Genomic DNA, 17,373 nt, shown 5'->3' with positions numbered 1-17,373 from the left:
TCCCAATCCCAAAGGGGGATCCCAATCCCAAAAGGAGATCTCCAATCCCCAAAGGGGGATCCCAATCCCAAAAGGAGCTCATGATCCCAAAGGAGGGGATCCCAATCCCAAAAGGAGATCTCCAATCCCCAAAGGGGAGATCCCAATCCCAAAAGGAGCTCGTGATCCCAAAGGAGGGGATCCCAATCCTAAAGGAGCTCACAATCCCCAAAGGCAGATTCCAATTCCCAGGAGTGGTTCCCAACCGCCCAATAAATAAACCGATGCTTTATTTATTCATTTATTAATTCATTTATTAATTATTAATGAACAGGAGTCAGAACAAGCTCGGGATGGGGGAAACAGCCTGGAGAGCGACAGGAGAAGGGAGGGAAGTTGGGGAAGGCAGCGGGAAGGGCTGGGAAAGGCAGGGTTTGAGGTTTGGGGTTTGAGGTTTGGGGTTTGGGGTTGGGGTTTGGGTTGAGGTTTGGATTTGGGGTTGGGGTTTGGGTTTGGGGTTGGGTTTGGGGTCACACGTAGTTCTGCAGCCCGAACTTCTCGCGCTCCAGCTCCTCCCGGGGCCGCAGGAAGTAGAGCTCCTCCAGCGTGGGGGGCACCCAGCGCTCCGTGTGGAAACGGGACTCGCCCACCTGAACGGCCGGAATTGTGTCAGGAACTGTGTCAGGAACTGTGCAGGGAATCGCTGGGAATTGTGTCAGGAACTGTGCTGGGAACTGTGCAGGGAATCGCTGGGAATTGTGTCAGGAACTGTGTCAGGAACTGTGCAGGGAATCGCTGGGAATTGTGTCAGGAACTGTGTCAGGAACTGTGCAGGGAATCGCTGGGAATTGTGTCAGGAACTGTGCTGGGAACTGTGCAGGGAATCGCTGGGAATTGTGTCAGGAACTGTGCTGGGAACTGTGCAGGGAATCGCTGGGAATTGTGTCAGGAATTGTGTCAGGAATTAACAGGAATTGTGTCGGGAATTGTGCTGGGAACTGTGCAGGGAATCGCTGGGAATTGTGTCGGGAATTGCATCGGGAATTAACAGGAATTGTGTCGGGAATTGTGCTGGGAACTGTGCAGGGAATTGTGCTGGGAATTGTGTCAGGAATTGTGCTGGGAACTGTGCAGCGAATTGTGCTGGGAATTGTGTCAGGAATTGTGCTGGGAACTGTGCAGGGAATTGTGCTGGGAACTGTGCAGGGAATTGCTGGGAATGGTGCAGGGAATTGTGCCAGGAACTGTGCAGGGAATCATTGAGAATTGTGTCAGGAACTGTGCTGGGAACTGTGCAGGGAATTGCTGGGAACTGTGCAGGGAATTGTGCTGGGAACTGTGCAGGGAATCGTTGGGAATTGTGTCAGGAATTGTGTCGGGAATCACTGGGAATTGTGCACGGAATTGTGTCAGGAATCACTGGGAATTGTGCTGGGAACTGTGCCAGGAATTGTGCTGGGAATTGTGTCAGGAATTGTGTCGGGAATCACTGGAAATTGTGCAGGGAACTGTGTCGGGAATTGCGCTGGAATCGCGGGAGGAGCCGCCCCAGGGCGGGGTCTGGCAGCTCCCGGAGCCGACGAGGGGAGGGCGGCACCGAGGGACTCTGCCAGCCCGGAGCGACCCCAAAGGGCACGGGACCCCAAAGCCCACGGGACCCCAAAGCCCACGGGACCCCAAAGGCCACGGGACCCCAAAGCCCACGGGACCCCAAAGCCCACGGGACCCCAAAGGCCACGGGATCCCAAAGCCCACGGGACCCCAAAGCGAGGGGCAGCCCCCCCACCCCCCCGGGAATCCCGAACCTTCCAGCCCGGAACGTCCCGCATGATCTTGGCCTCCTCCTCCAGGTTCTCCCGCAGCATCCGGAGAGTTCTGCGGGACAGAGGGCACGGGAAGGGACCCCAAAGGGACCCCACCCCAAAGGGGATCCCATCCCAAAGGGACCCCCATCCCAAAGGGGGACCCCCGTCCCAAAGGGATCCTATCCCAAAGGGATCCCATCCCAAAGGGATCCCATCCCAAAGGGACCCCCGTCCCAAAGGGATCCTATCCCAAAGGGGATTCCCAGGTCCCAGGGGGGACATTCCCAGTCCCAAAGCAGGGATCTCAGTCCCCAAAGTTGGGTTCCCAATCCCATAAAGGACATTCCCAATCCCACAAAGGACGTTCCCAATCCCATAAAGGACGTTCCCGATCCCAAAGCTGGGGTCCCAATCCCACAAAGGACGTTCCCAATCCCATAAAGGACATTCCCAATCCCAAAGCTGGGTTCCCAATCCCATAAAGGATGTTCCCAATCCCAAAGGACGTTCCCAATCCCACAAAGGACGTTCCCGATCCCACAAAGGACGTTCCCGATCCCACAAAGGACGTTCCCGATCCCACAAAGGACGTTCCCAATCCCACAAAGGACGTTCCCAATCCCATAAAGGACATTCCCAATCCCAAAGCTGGGTTCCCAATCCCATAAAGGATGTTCCCAATCCCAAAGGACGTTCCCAATCCCACAAAGGACGTTCCCGATCCCACAAAGGACGTTCCCGATCCCAAAGTCGGGCTCCCCCCGTACCTGCGGTCCGACTCCGCCTGCAGCAGCGGCATCAGCGCGATGCGAGCCTCCAGCTCCTCGATCAGCAACCGCCTGCAGGGACACGCACGGGGCACTGGGGGCAACTGGGGGCACTGGGAGGGACTGGGAACGGGGCACTGGGAGCGACTGGGGGCACAGGGAACGGGAATGGGGCACTGGGAACAGGAATGGGGCACTGGGAACGGGAATGGGGCACGGGGAACGGGAATGGGGCACGGGGAACGGGAATGGGGCACGGGGAACGGGGCACTGGGAACGGGAATGGGGCACGGGGAACGGGGCACTGAGGGGTCCCTGGGGGCTCCCGGGGGTGCCGGGAGGGGAAGGCCCGTCCCGGGGCCAGAGGCGCAGGGAGCCCGGGGAGCGCCGGCACAGCCGGGCTGGGGCCGGGGCTGCCCGCGGGGGGCTCGCAGCCTCACCTGCGCTCGCGGTTCCACCTGATGAGGGTGTAGTAGCCCAGCAGGAGGCTCCCGATGCCGAGCGCGAACAGGCTGTACCCTGAGGGCCGTGAGGGCCGTGAGGGGAGCGGGGCGCGCTCAGCGCCGAGAGGCCGCACGGCGCCGCTCCTTCCCCCGCCGCCCCTCCGCGGCGCCTCCGCGGCTCCCCCCGGGCTCACCTGAGAGGCCGCGGCGCGGGAGGTGCCGCTTGTAGTCGATGGGGCCGTACCCGCCCGGCGGGGCCATGTCCTGCTTCACCTTCGGCGCCGCCATTGCGGCGCTGCTCGGTGACGTCACCGCGGCGCGCCGCGCCGCCCCGCCCAGTTCCCGCGCGCGGGAAACTCACGTGGTGCAGCCACGTGAGCGGTGGGGCCGCCGCTTAAAGGGGCAACGCGCGCTTAAAAGGGCGATGCCACATCAATTCCTCGGGATCGTCCTCCCACCCAACAGGATCCTCGGATTCCTCGGGATCCTCTTCCCCTCAGATAAGATCCATCAATTCCTTGGGATCATCTTCCAATCCAGAGGGATCCTTCCATTTTCTGGGATCGTCCTCTCATCCAATGGGATCCTTTGTTTCCTTGGGATCATCTTCACACCTAATGGGATCCATCATTTTGTGGGATCACCCTCCCATCCCAAGGGCTCCGTCAATTCCTTGGGATCATCTCCCCTCACACGGGATCCACTCCCGACATTCCCCGGCAATCCCACAGGGAAATCGGGCTGGAAAACCCCGAACATTCGGAATTTTCCAAGCCGGGCTTCACCCGCAGCGGGATCCATTCCCTGATCCCCTCTTTCCCCAATCCCGGAGCGCGGCCGTGACTCCACCGGTGACCAGGAATTCGGGACAATTCCATGGGAATTTGGGACAATTTCATGGGGGGAATTCCCGCGTGGCCGTGGCTCTTCCCAGGCTCCGGGAATTTGGATTTTACCCGGAATCGGGGGGGAAAATCCATCTGGGAATGTCCTTGGCCCGTTCTCCTTCCAGAGGGAAACGATCCAACGGCTCCGTGAGTTTTCCTGGAATGCTCGGGTGGAATCCACGGGCGCTGGAGCAGGAATTCCAGCTGGGAATGAAGAAGGGTGGATGGATTTATGGATTTGCTCGGTCGGAATGCCGCGATGCGCCACTGAAGATGCTCCATCCATGAAATTCCACAGAAATCCAGAAAAATCCCGGATTTTTGCCGCCCTCTTTTCCCATCCTCTCGTCTTCCCAGGGTTTTTTTTGGGAATAATCCTCAGGAGATCCATCCCAACCCCAAAATTCCTGGGAATATGAGGCAGATCCAGGAGTTTCTCCATTTATTGTCATTCCAATTCCACCCCCCCAATTAATTATTGATTAATTATTGATTAATTATTGATTAATTATCGATTCTGGATCCTTCCACCGGCGGGATTAGTGAGAATTATTAAATTTTGGGATTTAATCCGGAATATTTTGGGTCCCAACAGATCCAAGGAATAAAAACCCCAGCCTGTTCTCCCTCCTTCCCGAAGGAGAGGGAAAAATGAGCCAAATTTGGGTTTTCCCCAAAATCTCCTGGAATTTCCTCCATTTCACCCCTTCCTGCAGCCTGAATTCCCAGCTTTCCATCTGGGATTCAACTTTGGGAATTCAATTCCAATTCTTCCCTCCCAAAAAAAAATGGGATAATTGTCTGGGAGAATCCAGAGGTAAAGGAAGAATTCCCAAAATGAGGATAAAAATAGACATGGACTAAAACCCCATCCCGAATCCGCTGGAATTTTGGATTTCCTTTGTTTTCCTCAGGAATGGCAGGCACAGGAATCCCTGGGATATAAAAAATCTGGGAATTCACCTTTTTTCCAAGCTGGGAACGCCGAGGAAGGAGAGCCTTGGATAAAAAAAAAAAAAAAATTCCAACCCCTTTTTTTTTTTTTTTCCCCCTCCCACGGCGAAATTCCAAATCCCAAATTCATTGGGAACTAAATCCAAGAAAAACCACACGGCTCCCCAGTTCCACCGCGGGAATTCTCCCATGAAAATCCGGGATCTTTTTATTTCACAAGTCGCTAAAATCTAAAGTACAACGGCGCTTCCTCGTTCCCCGCGGTGTCCCAGAAAATCCCGAAATCCCGGCGGCTCCGAGCGGGAATTTTATGGCTTTAGGGACCCCCTGGATCCGGAGCCCCCCGGAGCAGCTCATGCAGCGAAGCTCGGGAAGAGCGGGAAACGGGATCCAGGATCCCGAGGGATCTTTGGGAATCGAAGGGTTGGGCGGCGTTCCCATGGATCCAGGAGATCTCTGGGATCTGGGAATTCCAAAGGGGGATCCAAGAGATCTCCAGGATTCCAGAATTCCAAAAGCCTCAAGGATTTAAGAATCCCAAAGGGGATCCAAGAGATCTTTGGGATTTGGGAATTCCAAAGGGGGATCCAAGAGATCTCTGGGATTCGGGAATTCCAAAGGGGGATCCAAGAGCTCTCAGGGATTTGGGAATTCCAAAGGGGGATCCAAGAGCTCTCAGGGATTCAGGAATTCCAAAGGGGATTCAAGGGCCTCGGGGATTCCGGAATTCCAAAAGCCTCAAGGATTTGGGAATCCCCAAGGTCTCAATATTCCGGAGCCCCAAAGGATTTGGGAATCCCAAAAGGGATCCAGCAGCAGGAATAAACCCAGAATTTGTTCCCAAATTCCCCCCATCTCCACCATTCCCAAACATTTCCTCTCCAGGGCAGAATTCCACGATGGGAATTTTCCGTTTAGTTGAGATTTTTTTCCCCCCTGTTTTTCCCATTTTTTTGTGGGGCTTTTTCCTGGAAAAAGGAGACCGGGAAGAGGTTTGGAAAATCTGTATTGAAGAGTTGGAACAACTTTGAACCTGAACCATCCCAATCCCAAAAAATCCCCACTGGAACACGGAACTGGGGCTGCCAAGGAAAAACCATCCCGGCGTTCCAACACGGAATCTTTTCCCAGATTGATCCCAAATTTGGCAGAAACGTGGATGGAATAAAACAAACCCTCCGAATTCCCGGCAGCATTCCAGGAACATTCTGGAAAAACCACGTCAGAAACAGGCTGGATCCCAGGAGCCGCGTTCCGGGCGGGAATTTGGAGTTTCAGCCCCACCCCATAAAATATTTTGGATTTTCAGCCTCATTCCAGGTGGGAATTTGGACTTTCAGCCCCACCCCATAAAATATTTTGGATTTTCAGCCTCATTCCGGGCGGGAATTTGGACTTTCAGCCCCATCCCATAAAATATTTTGGTTTTCCAGCCTCAGTCCATGCTGGATTTTCCCTCCCTTTCCAAATAAATCTTCCTCCCCCATCCCCTAAATCTTTTTTTTTGGGGGATTTTCCCTGAATTATCCATCCAAAAAAAAATCAGGATGGAATATTTGGAAGTCTGGACACGGAGACTTGTTCTGATTTTTAATTCCAAATCCTTCAATTCCAGCATTCCCAATGATTTTAACGACCCAGAGTTGGCTGAAATTCCAATTTCCAAGGGAATTCTGCTGGGATCCAGAAAGTTTTGACGTCGTTTTTATCCCACGGAATCCTTCTGTGACTCTTCCATTCCCTGTTTTTTTTTTCAGGAATCATCCAAACACTGGGAATAAACGAACCAGGTTTCCCCCCACCTCAAAAAAAAAAAAAAAAAAAGGATTTTAATTGGAGGAATTTTGTTGGGATTTTTTTTGGGAATAAATGAACTTTCTCCAAACGTTGGCATCCATGAGGAAAAAAACCAGGAGAGAAAAATCCCCCCGAACCAACCCCAAAAAATTCCAGGTGGGACAGGAGCGGCAACTTTTCCATAAAATCCAATGGAATTGAAGGAATTCCACGTCATCCCTCTGGCAGCATCTCCCAGTCCAAGCTTGGAAGGAAAAGAAAACTCCAAATTCCAAAATTCCAACCCAATTCCCACATCTGAGCTCTTCACATCCCTACGGAAAACACCCCAAAATCCGCGTCCGGGTGGGAATTCCGGGGGTTTTTATCCAACCAATCCCAGTTTGGAAAACAAGGGGTTTTTGTTTTTTTTCCTAAACTAAATCCCTAAATATGGAAACGCCGGGAAAAGTGGGAAAAGGGAGGGCTTTTGTCACTCGGATCCGAGGGGGATGATCCCGAAGGAATTCTTGGCTTCAGCGATTCCTAAGAAAATAAATCCGGATTTTCCTGAATTTCCCCCCACACACTTTTTTTTTTTTTAATATATATAGATCTCTAAATTATATATATTTATACTTTCCCCAAGAAAATTCCCCAAATTTCCCAAAGAATTCTCCTCACTGGAATAAGGCCTGGAATTCTGCCCCTTGGATTCGTCTGGAATTCGGGAAGAAGCCCAAGGAAAAAGAGGATGAGAAACCAAAAATGAAACCAAACTGGCCCCAGATGGATTTTGGGTTGAACCTCTGGAATTCCCAAAAAAACGATGGAAAACTCCATCCCAAATGGATACAGGAGCATGCTTGGGATGCCTGGAAGAACTCGAACCACAGAGGGAAGGATTTGGAACAGCCGGAATTCCCGGTGGGAATCGGGAATGGCTCCCAACCCTCCCTGCCTGCATCAGCTTCTGGAATTCCTATACATTTTGGAATAATATCCCTCAAAACAACAACAGAAAAGGGAAAAAAAAAACAAAAAAAACCAACCCAACCCAACCAACCCTCCCAAAGGAAAAAAAATTCCCAAAAAGTTTCGCTTTGGAGTCTCTGGGAACGTCGGGAAGGCCCAAAATTCACGGGGTGAGAAAGAACCAAGGTGGATTTTGTCTCTCAGTAACTGCAAGGTCTGGAAACTACCAACAGTTCTGAAGTCTGTTCCAACCAGAATCCAAGGAAAAAAGTGGGAATTTCCCGCAGCAATTCCCACTTCCCAGCCAAGGTTTGGGCGGCAGCCGATCCCTAAGGGAAAAAAGCCAAACTCAACCGGAATCGGGGATTTGCACTTTTCTTCTTCTTCTTCTTCTTCTTCTTCTTCTTCTTCTCGGGATCGTCGGAATTTTGGGGATCTCGGGATGCGCCGCCTGCTTTCCCGGCTGGAAGAGGAGCAGGGAAAAGGAGCAGCCATGAACTCGGCTCACTAAACGCAGGATGGGGCTGGAATTCCTCTCTCCACGCCCCAAAATTCCGGAATTCCGGAGCGTTCCCGGCAAAAAGTTCGGCGTCGGCGAAGGCAGAGAGGAGTCGCTGAGTCCTTTTGTTTATTTTTTTTTTTTGTGCTGGTGCCAAAAAAATTCCAAAACTAAATACGGAAAAAGCCAAAAAAAAAAAAAAAAAAAAAATTAAGGAATTCTTCCCCCTTTCCCTGCCAGCTTCCATGAAAAATCTGGGAGCCAACGGAGCCGGGCTTCGGCCACCCCGACGCGGTCACTTCTCCCGGCAGGGACGGATGAGGAGTGGTGGTGTTGCATCCTAGAAAGCCTCGGGGCGTTATCCAGCTGGGATTAAAGCAGATTCCACGGAATTGTGGTAGAAAAGAAAGGATGGCAGAGCCTGGAAAAGTTCTCCCTCGGGAATTATTTCCACGTGGCCGACTGTGGGATGGAGCGGGGCGGGATCATGTCCAGGAGATACTCGCGCTGCCGGTCCACGGCCGAGGCCGACTTGTGCACGGCCAGGGCGGGGCTGACGAAGGGCAGGGCCCCACCTGCAGGAAAGAGGGAATTTTGGAGTCATGGAATCATGGAATAGCTTGGGAATGAGGGGGAAAATCATGAAATTACACATGGAAATTCCGATTTAAACAGGGGTGATCCCGGCAGGATCCGGCGCCGTCAGGTTCCAAACTCATCCCGGAAAACGCAAAGGTTTTGGGTCAAAAATCAGGATTGGACCTCTGGAATTATGGAATAGCTCGGGAATGAGGGAAAAATAATGAAAAAAAACCATGGAAAAGTAAAATTTAAACACAGATTATCCCACGAAAAAGTAAGATTTAAACGTGGATTATCCCACTGCAATCCGGCACCCCCAGGTTCCAAACTCGTCCTGGTTTGGATCAAAAGTCAGGATTTGAGCTGTCTGGAATGATGGGATGGCTTGGGAATGAGGGAAAAGAATGAAAATTCTAATATTTAAATAATGAAATTATAATATATAAATGATTCTAATTAAATATCAAATTAAATTAAGTCTATCCAATAATTTTGTTATTAAAAGAATAAAAGAAATACGATATAATTGTTGAAATAATAATATAATAATATAAATATAAAAGCAATAGAAATAAATTCTATTTATTTATACATTAAGTTTTCCCATTCATTTTGTTATTTTACATTAAATATAAAACCCTATATAAAAAAATATATAACTAAGATATAAAACCTATAATGTAAAATATATAAAAACCTACATATAAAACTTAAATTTACAACACAAACGTAAATTATATTAATTATTAAATATATTATAATATAAAATTTTAACTCCAAATGGATAAACCTGGATTTTTTATTAACTTTAGCCACCATTCCATGAGGACAAATCACTGCAACACCAACTTTCACCTTCAACCCTCGGCACCACCCCATGAAAATTCCCCCCCAAAATCTGGGAATTTTGGGCAGAGATTACACCAATTTTCACTTTAAACCCTCAGCACCACCCCACAAAAATTGGGAATTTTGGCCAGTAATGACACCAACGTTTACCTTCAACCCTCAGTATCACCCCATGAAAATTCCACCCAAAAAATTGGGAATTTTGGGTGGAGATGACACCAACTTTCACTTTAAACCCTCAGTATCATGAAAATTCCCACCCAAAAATTGGGAATTTTGGCCAGTGATGACACCAACTTTCACTTTCAACTCTCAGCACCACCCCAAAAAAATTGGGAATTTTGGGTGGTGATGACACCAATGTTCACTTTCAACCCCCAGTATCACCCCATGAAAATTCCACCCAAAATCTGGGAATTTTGGGCTGTGATGACACCAATTTTCACTTTAAACTCTCAGCACCACCCCATGAAAATTCCACCCAAAATGTGGGAATTTTGGGTGGTGATAACACCAACTTTCACCTTCAACCCTCGGCACCACCCCATGAAAATTGGGAATATTGGGTGGTGATGACACCAACGTTTACCTTCAACCCTCAGTATCACCCCATGAAAATTCCACCCAAAATCTGGGAATTTTGGGTGGTGATAACACCAACTTTCACCTTCAACCCTCGGCACCACCCCATGAAAATTGGGAATATTGGGTGGTGATGACACCAATGTTCACTTTCAACCCCCAGTATCACCCCATGAAAATTCCACCCAAAATCTGGGAATTTTGGGTGGTGATAACACCAACTTTCACCTTCAACCCTCAGTATCACCCCATGAAAATTCCACCCAAAATCTGGGAATTTTGGGTGGTGATAACACCAACTTTCACCTTCAACCCTCGGCACCACCCCATGAAAATTGGGAATATTGGGTGGTGATGACACCAATGTTCACTTTCAACCCCCAGTATCACCCCATGAAAATTCCACCCAAAGTGTGGGAATTTTGGGCCGAGATGACACCAACTTTCACTTTCAACTCTCAGCACCACCCCAAAAAAATTGGGAATATTGGGTGGTGATGACACCAATGTTCACTTTCAACCCCCAGTATCACCCCATGAAAATTCCACCCAAAATGTGGGAATTTTGGGCCGAGATGACACCAACTTTCACTTTAAACCCTCAGTATCACCCCATGAAAATTCCCCCCCAAAATCTGGGAATTTTGGGTGGTGATAACACCAACTTTCACCTTCAACCCTCGGCACCACCCCATGAAGCCTCCCTGGCAAGCTGTGGGCTTCCCCAGCGCCGTGCCCTCCCGGGCTCGCCGTACCTGTGCCCATGGGGTTTTTCTTCCAGGCGGCGCCGCCCTTGCCGCCGGCTCTCTCGGCGTGCTTGCCGGGCCGGCCGCCCAGCGCGGCGCTGCCCGAGGAGCTCTGCAGCTTGGGCGAGGAGCTGAAGGCGTGCAGGACCCCTCGGGAAGCACCCCGGGACATCTGGCTGGAGCTCTGCGAAGGAAAAAAATAGAAAATAGAAAATAGAAATAATCTGTTGTCGCAGCGGGGCGCCGGCCGCGTGATAATCGGCGTTGGCGCCGCGATTCACAGAAGGCTGATCAATTCTTGGGGTCTGGGTGTCGAGGTGACCCCGAGAGTGTAAAAGTCCTCATTTCCCAGCCCGAGCAGCCAAAGAAGAAATCTGGAATGGGCAGGGTCGGCTTCTCAAGGTTGTTTATTTCCCTTCTCTAGAACATTCTCTCTGTGCCCTGCTGAGCTCTGTCCAGCAGCTCGGCCATGGCATTCTGTCTGCCCTCAGGGCAGTGTTCACATTTTATACCCAAAACTCCGTGTGCCGTGGTTACAATAACGTGCCAATATCTGAGATTAATGTGGGACAGTGTGTCTGTGCCTGAAACCAACAGAAAAGTGTCACCAGCACAGCGAGACATGGAGGGCAAGGAGAAGGAGAAGACACATCCAAATCCCTCCATCTTGTCCCCTTGAACCCCATTCTAAAAAGCCCCAAAATTCTACTTTTTCACCCTGTCTTAATTCAACCACCACACTGCTCAAACCCTTGTGGCTGTAATTCCTCACACAGAGCTGGCAGCTTTTCCCACGGGCTAAAATGGAAGCCACAGGTGGTTTTGACTTTGTGCCAAGGTCCCTGAGCCCCCTGCCAGGGTCTCAGGCAGCCAGGGCAGCCAGAGGGGTGTGCTGGACTCTGACAATCAATAATCAATATCTTCATTACCAAACCCACTGCTTTTACAGACAGTTATGATACACCTACCACCCACCCAGCCTAAACCCAACCCCCGGGCCAAGCTCAAGCCCTGGGACACTTTTCCCTCGGGAAGAGGCGGCTCCGGGGCTGGTCCCTCACCTGCTTGAGCGCGTGGTGCTGCCCCACAGGCTCGGCCTTGGGCTGCCCGGGCGGGGCCGATTGCTGCAGGATCCTCTGCTCGATCTCCTGCTCCTGCTGCAGCGCCTTGACGAAGGCGGCCTTGAGCCGGTTCGTGTGCTCGGCCTTCAGGGCCTTCTTCTGGTTGGAGGCCATGCAGGTCTCGCACATGATGGTGCCGTTCTTCTCCTCCCGCCAGCGGCACGTGAAGTCCGTGTGGCACTGGGCACACAGGTAGGGCTCCCGGCAGGACACGGCCACCGCCACCTTCCCTGGGGGACAAACATGGCGGGTCACCTTCCCTGAGGGACAAACACCTGGAATTGGTCACTGCCACCTTCCCTGAGGGACAAACATGGCGGGTCACCTTCCCTGAGGGACAAACACCTGGAATTGGTCACTGCCACCTTCCCTGAGGGACAAACACCTGGAATTGGTCACTGCCACCTTCCCTGAGGGACAAACATGGCGGGTCACCTTCCCTGAGGGACAAACACCTGGAATTGGTCACTGCCACTTTCCCTGAGGGACAAACACCTGGAATTGGTCACTGCCACCTTCCCTGAGGGACAAACACCTGGAATTGGTCACCGCCACCTTCCCTGGGGGACAAACATGGCGGGCCACCTTCCCTGGGGGACAAAAACCTGGAATTGGTCACTGTGACCTTCACCTGGAATTGGCCACTGCCACCTTCCCTGAGGGACAAACACTTGGAATTGGTCACTGCCACCTTCCCTGAGGGACAAACACCTGGAATTGGTCACCGCCACCTTCCCTGAGGGATAAAAACCTGGAATTGGTCACTGCCACCTTCCCTGAGGGACAAACATGGCGGGTCAGCCCCAGTGTGGTTTAAATGATTTCTGGGAGGTTTAAATTATTCCTGTCATGTTAAAACCCTGCATTTCTGGAGGTTTAAGTGATCCCAGCTGGGTTTAACTGATCCCAGGCGGGTTTAACTGATCCCAGCCGGGTTTAACCGATCCCAAGCGGGTTTAACTAATCCCAATCACGTTTAACCAATCCCAATCAGGTTTAACCGATCCCAGTCAGGTTGAACCGATCCCAGCTGGGTTGAACTGATCCCAAGCGGGTTTAACTAATCCAAATCACATTTAACCAATCCCAATCAGGTTTAACCGATCCCAATCAGGTTTAACTGATCCCAACCGGGTTGAACTGATCCCAGGCGGGTTTAACCGATCCCAATCACGTTTAATCGATCCCAATCAGGTTTAACCGATCCCAATCAGGTTTAACCGATCCCAGGCGGGTTTAACCGATCCCAATCACGTTTAATCAATCCCAATCAGGTTTAACCAATCCCAATCAGGTTGAACCGATCCCAGGCGGGTTGAACCGATCCCAATCAGGTTGAACCGATCCCAATCACGTTTAACCAATCCCAATCACGTTTAACCAATCCCAATCAGGTTTAACTGATCCCAATCAGGTTCAACCAATCCCAATCAGGTTTAACCAATCCCAGGCGGGTTTAACCGATCCCAATCAGGTTTAACTGATCCCAGGCGGGTTTAACCAATCCCAATCAGGTTTAACCGATCCCAATCCGGTATAACCAATCCCAATCAGGTATAACCAATCCCAATCAGGTTTAACCGATCCCAGCCAGGTTTAACCGATCCCAGCCAGGTTTATCCCATCCCCGGCGGGTTTAAGCCGGGCTCTGCCCTTCCCGGGGCTCACCTTGGCTCTCCAGCAGGTTCTGCACCACCTCCTCCAGCCCCACCAGGTAGATGAACTCGTTGTTGGCGGCGCTGGGCAGGAAGTTCATCTCGGGCGCGGGCGGTTTGGGCGGGGGGATCTCCAGCAGGGTCTTCTCCAGCTGCTTGCGCAGCGCCAGCTTGGCCGCGGCCTGCCGGCTGCCCGGGGCCTCGCCCGCGCCGCCCAGCGCCGCGCCGCCCGCCGGCGCCGCGCCCGCCTGCCCCGAGGGCACCGCCGAGCCCTTCAGGGACGTGGGGGACGCCTGCGGAGAGACGGGGGTGGGTCAGGGGGCTCCTGATTCCATGGGGGATTCACTGGGAGTCGGGGAATGGGATCTATCACTGGGAATTGGGGAATGGGATCCATCACTGGGAATAGGGGAACGGGATCACTGGGAATCAGGGAATGGGATCCATGGGATCCATGGGATCAGGGGAGTCCCCGGTGCCACCTGCCAGGGCTGTGCCAGCCTGCCCCGAGGGCACCGCCGAGCCCTTCAGGGACGTGGGGGACGCCTGCGGAGAGACGGGGGTGGGTCAGGGGGCTCCTGATTCCATGGGGGATTCACTGGGAGTCGGGGAATGGGATCTATCACTGGGAATCGGGGAACGGGATCCATGGGATCATTTGGAATAATGGAATGGGATCAATGGGATCACTAGGAATCAGGGAATGGGATCCATGGGATCACTGGGAATCGGGGAACGGGATCCATGGGATCATTTGGAATAACGGAATGGGATCAATGGGATCACTGGGAATCGGGGGAGTCCCGGTGCCACCTGCCAGGGCTGTGCCAGCCTGGCCCGAGGGCACCGCCGAGCCCTTCAGGGACGTGGGGGACGCCTGCGGAGAGACGGGGGTGGGATCCTCGGGAATCAGGGACAGGGTCTGGGAAGAGCCCAGGAATCATTGGGAATCAGTAGGGATGGGTTCCACCTGGGAGGATGGGGGGATCTTTGGGATAGGAGGATCTTTGGAACTGGAGGATCTTTGGGATTGGAATATCTTTGGGTGCCAGACCCATTCCCATCCACCTCCAGCAAGAGCGGGACAACAACAGGATAACACAAACCTGACACCCCCACCCCTCCCACCCCATTCCCGAGGGGAAAATCCCAGGAATTCCTGGGAATTCCAACCTGGACCTGTGGGATGTTGACCGTTGGTCACTCTCAACCTTCCCACCCCATTCCCGATGGGAATTCCCAGGAATTCCAAACATGCTCAATGCTCACCTACGGGATGTTGACCGTTGATCATTCCCACCCCTTCCCACCCCATTCCAAGTGGGAAAATCCCAGGAATTCCTGGAAATTCCAACCTGGACCTGGCGGAATGTTGACCATTGGTCATTCCCACCCTTCCCAACCCATTCCCGGTGGGAATTCCCAGAAATTCCCGGGAATGCTCAATGCTCACCTGCGGGATGTTGACCATTGGTCATTCCCACCCCTCCCACCCCATTCCCGGTGGGAATTCCCGGGAATTGCGGGCATGCTCAGGCTCACCTGCGGGATGTTGACCATTGGTCATTCCCACCCTTCCCACCCCATTCCTGATGGGAATTCCCGGGAATTGCGGATATGCTCAGGCTCACCTGCGGGATGTTGACCATTGGTCATTCCCACCCCTCCCACCCCATTCCCGGTGGGAATTGCGGGCATGCTCAGGCTCACCTGCGGGATGTTGACCAGCAGGCTGGCGTTGGGCACGTTGGCCACGCGGATCAGGCCCTGCTGGATGATCCGCTGGCCCTGGATCTGCACCGAGGGCACGGAGGCGCGCGGGGCCAGCAGCAGCGGCGGCGGGCCCGTGCTCGAGTGCTGCCGGATCGTGTGGATTTGCTGGGAAAACACGGAAAAGGGGGTTGGGAATCCGTGGGAAAAGTGGGAATCAACAAGGCACCGAGGAGAAGGAAACCAGGAGTATTTTTCCCTTTCCCCTCTGTCTCTCCCTTTCCCTCCAAAGCCACGGGACAAGAGATGCTTTGAGCATTCCAGCCCCAAATTCCCAAATTTCTAAGTCCCAACTCCTGAGTGCTGCCGGATCGTGTGGATTTGCTGGGAAAACATAGAAAAGGGGGTTGGGAAAACATGGAAAAGGGGCTTGGGAATCATGGAAAAGTGGGAGTCAGAAGGCACAAAGACAAGGAAACCATGGAAGAACTCCTGGGATGTTCTTCCCTTTCCCTCCAAAACCACAGGACAAGGATCCCAGAGGCTGCCACATTCCAGCCCCAAATTCCCAAATTTCCAAGCCCAGCTCCCGGAATTTTCACTTTCTTGTTCCATTTCAATTCCTTAGGGAAGTTATTCCTTGGAATTATTTTTCCCTCCTCAAAAACAGGAAAAAAAACCCAGGAGGAACAGAGAATTCCCAAACCTCCCCCTTCCCAAACCTCTGGCTCCAAAAGGAATCCAAATTTTTCCTGGGATTTCATGGATGCTGGAATTTTGGGCTGGATCCAACTGGAATTTTGTTCTCCTGCTCTTTCCCTGACTCCTCAATTTGGTTTTCCAGGGGATCCAAGAGGATCCAGTGGATCCCCTAATTCAGAAACGAGGCAGAAAACCAGGGAAAACCATGGAATTCTGGCATTGAGAAGCGGGAATTGATGGGATACAAAGGAGAACGAGAAGGAAAAACAGGGAAAAGCAGGGAAAAACAGGGAAAAGCTGGGAAAAGCAGGGAAAAACAGGGAAAAGCTGGGAAAAACAGGGAAAAACAGGGAAAAGCAGGGAAAAACAGGGAAAAGCTGGGAAAAACAGGGAAAAGCTGGGATTGGCTTCCACTCCCTCCTCCTGCTCTTATCCAGCCCCAGGAAATGAGGGGAAAAGGGGAATTTTCCCATTTAAAGGCTAGAATTGGTGGGATAGAAAGGATAATCAGAAGGAAAACCATGGAAAAGCAGGAATTGCCTCCCACCCCCTCTTCTGGGAGAGTCCCAGAAAAACCCTCGGGAAAAAAAGCCCCGAATTAACCCCCAAAATGCCAGAAAACACCATTTTTATGGGAACACACAAAACCCCGGAACGCCACGGGATGCCTGAACCAACCAGAGGGGGGAAATCCCGAATTTTTCCGTGGAATGGGAAGGGGGAAAGCGGGAGAAGCTCACCTGGGCCCCTCGGACCAGGGGGGGCATCACGATCTGGGGGTTCTGCTGCGAGCCCAGCTTGGAGGCGGCCGCTTGGCCCCCCCGGAGCAGCGGGGGCGGGATCCCAGTGCCCGGAATGCGGCTGGAGGAGGGCTGGAAAAGTGGGAAAAGGAGTCAGCCCCAGCCTGGGAACGCCGGGAGAGGGAGGAAAACGGGGGGGGAATGGTAAAAATGGGGGGGGAATGGTGGGGAAAGCTGGAAATGGGATAAAAAAGGGGGAAAGTGGTGGGAATTGTGGGAATGGAAGTGTTGGGATTTGTGGGAATTGTGGGAATGGAAGTGTTGGGATTTGTGGGAATTGTGGGAATGGAAATGTTTGGATTTGTGGGAATGGGGAATGGAAGTGTTGGGATTTTTGGGAAGGAAGTGCTGGGATTTGTGGGAATGGAAATGTTGGGATTTGTGGGAATGGAAGTGTTGGGATTTGTGGGAATGGAAATGTTGGGATTTGTGGGAATGGAAGTGTTGGGTATTGTGGAAGCGGAGAATGGAAATGTTGGGATTTGTGGGAATGGAAATGTTGGGATTTGTGGGAATTGTGGGAATGGAAATGTTGGGATTT

The 17,373-nt window shown here is 52.1% G+C and overlaps 2 protein-coding genes across 6 annotated transcripts in view; both read right to left on the bottom strand.

Annotated features, from left to right (window-relative positions):
- Positions 1-267: 267 nt before the first annotated feature.
- Positions 268-3,326, bottom strand: NDUFA13 (NADH:ubiquinone oxidoreductase subunit A13). The gene is made up of 5 exons (XM_053966170.1): positions 3,189-3,326; positions 2,992-3,070; positions 2,552-2,623; positions 1,785-1,854; positions 268-629 (listed from the first exon to the last, which is right to left on the bottom strand). The coding sequence occupies exons 1-5, from the start codon at positions 3,280-3,282 to the stop codon at positions 510-512; spliced, it is 435 nt and encodes a 144-aa protein (XP_053822145.1). The 5' UTR covers positions 3,283-3,326; the 3' UTR covers positions 268-509.
- A 1,677-nt stretch (positions 3,327-5,003) lies between these two features.
- The window catches only part of GATAD2A (GATA zinc finger domain containing 2A), a 34,137-nt gene continuing 21,767 nt past the window's right edge, over positions 5,004-17,373 (bottom strand). For 3 of the 5 annotated variants that reach the window (XM_053966061.1, XM_053966060.1, XM_053966063.1), the window contains 6 exons: positions 16,773-16,904; positions 15,331-15,498; positions 13,634-13,913; positions 11,906-12,225; positions 10,854-11,028; positions 5,004-8,660 (listed from right to left, as the gene is read on the bottom strand). In XM_053966061.1, the coding sequence (XP_053822036.1) occupies positions 8,530-8,660; positions 10,854-11,028; positions 11,906-12,225; positions 13,634-13,913; positions 15,331-15,498; positions 16,773-16,904 (1,206 nt within the window). In that variant the 3' untranslated portion in view covers positions 5,004-8,529. The remainder of the gene's footprint in view (positions 8,661-10,853; positions 11,029-11,905; positions 12,226-13,633; positions 13,914-15,330; positions 15,499-16,772; positions 16,905-17,373) is intronic. The other 2 variants (XM_053966062.1, XM_053966064.1) reach the window with 1 other exon arrangement.

The sequence above is a fragment of the Vidua chalybeata genome, chromosome 27 (genome assembly GCF_026979565.1).
Source record: "Vidua chalybeata isolate OUT-0048 chromosome 27, bVidCha1 merged haplotype, whole genome shotgun sequence".
Taxonomy (NCBI): Eukaryota; Metazoa; Chordata; class Aves; order Passeriformes; family Viduidae; genus Vidua; species Vidua chalybeata.
Note: the sequence above shows the minus strand (reverse complement) of the source record. Positions and strands in the feature narration are given on the sequence as shown.

Coding starts and splice junctions, on each gene's coding strand:
- NDUFA13 (XM_053966170.1), bottom strand. CDS start 3,282: ATGGCGGCGCCGAAGGTGAAGCAGGACATGGCCCCGCCGGGCGGGTAC. Junction 3,071..3,188: donor CCCGCGCCGCGGCCTCTCAG/GTGAGCCCGGGG, acceptor CACGGCCCTCAG/GGTACAGCCTGTTCGCGCTC. Junction 2,624..2,991: donor AGGTGGAACCGCGAGCGCAG/GTGAGGCTGCGA, acceptor GTGTCCCTGCAG/GCGGTTGCTGATCGAGGAGC.